Source organism: Aplysia californica, unplaced genomic scaffold, assembly GCF_000002075.1.
Source record: "Aplysia californica isolate F4 #8 unplaced genomic scaffold, AplCal3.0 scaffold00172, whole genome shotgun sequence".
NCBI lineage: Eukaryota > Metazoa > Mollusca > Gastropoda > Aplysiida > Aplysiidae > Aplysia > Aplysia californica.
In genome coordinates, this window is record NW_004797442.1 from 915,587 (window position 1) to 921,666 (window position 6,080).

The 6,080-nt window shown below is 39.5% G+C and overlaps 1 protein-coding gene across 1 annotated transcript in view; it reads right to left on the bottom strand.

Moving 5' to 3' along the window:
- Nucleotides 1–701: 701 nt before the first annotated feature.
- Nucleotides 702–6,080, bottom strand: part of LOC101860810 — a gene marked incomplete at its 3' end in the record, with an annotated part of 30,644 nt that continues 25,265 nt past the window's right edge. Inside the window, 4 exon segments of the mRNA XM_013082395.1 lie at nucleotides 702–797; nucleotides 2,069–2,220; nucleotides 4,209–4,405; nucleotides 5,408–5,882. Of these exon segments, the coding sequence (XP_012937849.1) occupies nucleotides 702–797; nucleotides 2,069–2,220; nucleotides 4,209–4,405; nucleotides 5,408–5,882 (920 nt within the window).

Sequence of the window (6,080 nt, forward strand, 5' to 3'; positions counted from 1 at the left end):
CTCTACACGATTTTAGAAATGAACTTTACGAAACATTTCTTCACTACACTCAGGTGGGAATGAGTACCCGGCTATAGACTGCGAATTAACGTGTCCGGTTGTTCTTTTGCGTTTCGGATGCTTGTTTACACTGTCTGTTGGCTTCCAAGGAAGCCAAAATGCATGTACGTGTACTAGGGTCTGCCTGGGTAATAATACAGTAGCTGCACAGTGCACAGAGTAGGCAGTAAAGCATGGATACGAGCAAAATAAAAAGCACTCATCATCATTATCAACATCATCATCATTGTAAACAGCAAGGAATAAAAAAGGATTTAGATTTGTAACATTTCCAAATTTTATAAAGGTTCAACGTTTCGCCCGATAAAGGGCTTCATCAGGAACATACACAAAATTATGATCATCATTATCACCATCATCATCAATGCTTAAAAAGTAGAGACCCTAGGGGGAGTTTTGATTGATATTCAATCAGTAAATAATGTATATTTAAAAAAAAAATTATTTACGAAACAGGTTAAACATTTTGCCACGTGGCTTCATCAAACACAACTGTGAGTAAAACTAATTATTATGTAACGTTGTAGAATATTTATCAAGGAAATGGGCTTTTCATTCATCACCATCATCATCAACATCATTCAGTTTAATGATGATGATGATGATGATGATGATGATGTTGATGGTGAAAAACCACCTACCAGCCTGGGAAAAGTGTTCGTGAGAGTGGTGAGGTAGACAGTGGAGTGAGACACCCAGTTCCTCCCGTCATATGTCTTGTAGTGGTCAAGCCAATGCTGAGGAAAAAAGGATAAAAATAGAAACTAATACTTATGTAAGACTATATTTTCTTTGATGAAACGGACATTTACATTGTATAATAAGAAAATGTGATAATTTCTCTGATAAAACGGACTTTTATTATCAGAAAAAAATGATCGTTTCTTTGATGAAACAAACATTTATAATCACCAAAAAATGTGGATTTTTTTGTTGGAAGAAACGGACATTAATAATAACAAAAAGTGAGATTTGTTTTATGAAACGAACATTCATAATCACAAAAACTGATGAGTTCTTTAATGAAACGGACAATTATAATCATAAAAACAGATAATTTTTATGATGAAACGGACATTAATAATTTTTAAAAAGTGATAATTCCTTTGATAAAACGGACATTTATTATCTGAAAAAGTGATAATTTCTCTGATCTAACGAACATTTATTTTCTCTAAAGGGATACTGCCTTTGATGAAACGAACATTTATAATCACAAAAGGGATCATTTCTCTGATGAAAACGAAAGCGATATCACTCAAAATCGACAATTTCTCTGATGCCCTGAATGTTTCTCGGGAAGCCGAGAATGTTTCTGAGTGTTCCCGTGTCTGTCTGCTGGGGAATTAATAGTTGTAAAGCGCATGGACCATGGTGTAGGTCGGGCGTGGGTGCGCTATATAAATGCAATTATTATTATGGTTACTTTCAGGTTACTTTAACGATGGGATAATAATAATTTTAATGATGGAGTTAAGATAATAAGACACGAAACAAACAGTGCAACGATCGATGGTAACGATGATGATGATGATGATGATGATGATGATGATGATGATGATGATGATGATGATTGTTTTGTGGAAGAAATCTTCGAGGGAGAGCGAGGCTCTTTTTCGACTCTATTGTCATTATACTCATAGGCACTTCCACTAGTCCAAATAACTCCTTTCGAAATGCCATTGTTCGTTATGATGGAGATGATGAGGATGATGATATTTATGATGGTGAAGATGATGATGATGTGGCGGCAACAACAATCCATTTGAATAATGAATTGACTAAACGTAAAAAAACAACTTATTATAATACCATTATTACATGTATCTGTATATTGTAAAATATAGTATAGCAACAATTTGCTGTTGTTGAAGATGATGTTGATGATGATGATAATGAGGATGATGATGATGATGATGATGATGATGATGATGATGATGATGATGATGATGATGATGATGATGATGATGATGATGATAACATTATCAATTTGTTTTTTACCACATACCGTCAAAAGCGAGTGATTTGCCTCTGCCAACATCAAAGCGTTTGACATCGTCGGAAAATTGCCCTCAAGCCCAGCGGCAAAACTGGTGGCTCGAAAAATGTCAATAGGCTTTAAGATCAACGAGTCTGTGTCCAGATATATCCCACCAAAATCTGAAAAAAAGAAAAGTAGACAAACTTTCTATTATATTATGATAAAATAATTAACATAACTATATTTTTCTTTGCTCTCTCTATCCCTGCCTATCTGTCTCGATCTATCTAACTCTGTCTCTGTCTCTGCCTATGTCACTGTCCGTCTCTGTCTCTCTCTGTCTGTCTCTCTGTCTGTCTGTCTGTCTGTCTGTCTGTCTGTCTGTCTGTCTGTCTGTCTCTTTCTCCCTCACACACACACACACACACACACACACACACACACACACACACACACACAAACACACACACACAAAATGAAATCTTCGTGTCTCATCCCCCGTCCAAGAATTTTTATTTCGCCCAGTGCAACATCCTTAAACACGAAATCAGCTTAACATAAAACAAAGTATGTGGTCCTGTAAACTTCGTGTTATAAACATTTCATTGGTTCGAATTGTAAAAAAAACCCATTTAATTTGCATTTAGCATATCACCACTCGAGAACAACCCTTATGCGCCTTCCACTATATTGAAATATTATTTAAAAAACCAACAATAATAAAATATTATAATACACCTGTTTATCATTTATGGGTGGTTGGCAGGTGTTATTGTGTTGTTTTCTCCTTCATTTCTATCAAATATCTATAAGGGACTATCGGGACTATCGGCACTGAGTCCTGCCTGCATTTCATAGAAAGACAGGATAAAATGGTTTGGCCACCTGTTACGCATGTCACCTGACCAGCCAGCCTTGAGAGCTAAAAACACCCAGCACTCAGGCTATACAGGAAGAGGAAGGCCACGCAAAAGGTGGATCGAGGGTGTCAAGGAAAGCCTAGGAAAACATAACATCACAACTGAAAGAGCTGCGGAGCTGGCCTACCATAGAAAACTGCATCTCCCTTCGACGCTTCAGGGCAACAGAGGATGAAAAAGTGAAAAGTAAAGTAAGTATCTATAAGGGTAAGGGAGGGGGGAGGGGGTCACGTCGTCTGAGGTTACTGTGTTCGCCTCTCATTCAATAGGTCCTGAGTTCGAAACCCGACAGCGGTGGTAAATTTGTTCTCTAAAATATTCTACTTTCTCTTCTTTTCCTGCTTTCATATCATGTTCTGTCATGCTTTCGACTCCACTTTCTGCCCCCTCCCCCCCATCCTACCCTCAGTTCCTGTCTCCTTTTACTGCAACTCCTGACTCCTTGCTGTTGTCTTTCAGCCACACCCCTAATCTAAAGGTAGGTAAGATCTAAAAGGTCCTGTGTACAAGATGCGAACATTAAAGATAGCTCCTGATAAGAGTAGGCTCCAACGGCCACCTGGGCCAAACTGAAAATTAATTCCTACCAAAATGAAAACGATAACTGCTCTCCGCGCGCTCATATGGCCATATAAAAATGCCATAAGCGAGTGCCGTTAAACATTCAAAAACAAAACGAAAACATGTATCGTTCTTATCGCCCTCCTTCTTTTTATGTTTGTCACTCTTTATTACGCGGGTGGTTGTAGGACGCCACTCGTAGATCCTACTTCTTTATTTTCCCTCTGTTCTTTCCTTCTGTCTGCTTGTCTTACTTTTCCCAGCACTTAATGGCTGTCGATATACTTTCCATTACTTAAACAAACCAAAAAAAACCTCTCTTGTAACACCTCTAATCTTCGGCACTTATATGACTTAATTGTGCTTCAAGTGTCATAACACACTTACAAAGTGGCGTCAGCTGTCTAGTGGTTAGGCTACCTGATTCGTAATCGTGAGGTTACGGGGTTCGGGGGTTCAGATGTTTGAACCTCACCTCCGTCCGACGGTGTGTCTTTGTGAAAAACGCTTTACACAAAATTCCCATTTGGCTCGAAACTTTCTGAGATGGACGGTAATATAGGAGGTCCCGCCTGTTAAATAACCCCAAAGTGTTTATAGAGGCGTTAAACCAATACCATTTCACAATGTTCACATTTACTAAAACAGAAATATTACGATCTTAAAGGATTAAATTAAATACCTACCCCTGAGAACTTCCAGCCTGGCGATGTCAGCCCGGTTGCCCACATTGGCTATGCGAATCCCAAACATCTTAGTCCGCTGCTCTTTCTTCAGGCTCACAGCATTGGTGGTGTGAGGCAGGAACAGATCCCAGTAGAAGTTATACTTGAGGGGTGCTCCGTGTATGAGGATGAGGCACGGCTTCAGAATGGTGGAGATACTGGACAAGGAATTATAATACTCCCTAGTTTTTGTTATTGTAAGAGTTTTAAGGCACTTGCAGCACAATAAGGTAAGAACATAAGTGTCGAAGACAAGTAGAAGTGTTGCAAGAGAGTAAGAACAAACCCACAAAAAAAGAAGGGGTGGAGATAAGATCGAAAGATGTTTGATAGGAGAGAAAGAACAAACCACATCAGAGATCCCACCAATCGCTCGCAATAATTTCCCGTTTAAAAAAAAGGAAGAAATAATGCACAATTTAAGAAAAAAAACCCAGAAGAAGACAATAAATGGCAGAGGGAATATAGCAAGAAAATAAATATACAAATAAATAAATAAACAAATAAATAAAAAATCGAAGCAGCATTACTCCTCACCCAGTGGGTGGATTTTCAGTAAGCCTCAGCCAAGTTTTTAAACGCAGGAAAGGGAAGGGGCATTACAGTGTGATCTATTATGAAATCAAAGGTTGTTGTTTTTTTGGGGGGGGGTTCTTTTTTTTTTGGGGGGGGGGGGGTAAATATCACGTATCCTTGTCTTCCTGCTGAAATGTTGTGTCCCACGTACTGAGTGTTGGACATGGTAGAGTTGGCCGAAACAATTTTTGCTTCCTGTCCAAAATGAGTTAAATCGTGTCAATCAGGGCGCAAAACAGTTTGATTGTTATTACCGCACATCAAAGACACACAGAGTCCGTGGTTTAGCAATTGGATACGTTGACGTCGCACCAAGTATTCATGAATTCGATTCCCGTGAGTGGAGAGTTCTAATTCTCTAATATCAGGGTTTTTATGCTGAGCTGTTGTTTCATATCCAGTCCAGTAGAGCCCTCATAGGCAGGGCTTTGCCTGCAAAATGATCTAAACGGTGTCGGATTTTGGGTAAGGGTTGAGGAGGGGGATCGGACTAAAACATCTACTTTTTCAAAAAATTATCAAAACAGGGCACACAAAAAGAACAATTCCAAGGGGCAGAAACATGACAAGATGCTCTCTCATACCTATAAAACGGCACTGCGGTGCGCATGTCTAGCTGCGCATTCCCAAACCAGATGAGGTGAACGATGTTGGGAATCCGGTAACTGTCGTAGCAGTTCTGCTGAATGTAGCGCTGTAGACAGCGAACCTCCGCGTCCGTGTTGAAACTCTGAAGAGGACTCCTCTTGGGAACCTGCTGCAGCTCGCTATACGCATTGCCATCCGCGTCATCACACCAAATACGTATTTGTTCTCTCGTTCCGTCGCTTAAATTGGATGCTCGAGAATTGGGGAATGGCTTGGAGCAGGAAAAGTAGGGAGGGTTGGTGAAATTATGGGTAGGCCCGTCTTTTTCAGGGGGTTGACAGTCGAGGTTTGTTTTGTATATGCCTCTGAGATATGGCACAAAAGCGGTGTGGTATGGATCGTCGAGTACTCTAGGGTTAGACGCCCATGTCTTGTGTTGATAAGAAACTCGACCATTCTTCATTATGAGGTCTGGAAAAAAAAAACAACCACGAAATAAAACACAAATAACAAATGAATAGAAACAATAAGAACTTGATGCTAATAAATTGGGTCAAGACATGGTGACAGAATAGGGATACCTTCATAAATGTAGCAGCAGCAGCAGCAATAGTAATAGTAGTAGTAGTAGTAGTAGTAGTAGTAGTAGTAGTAGTAGTAGTAGTAGTA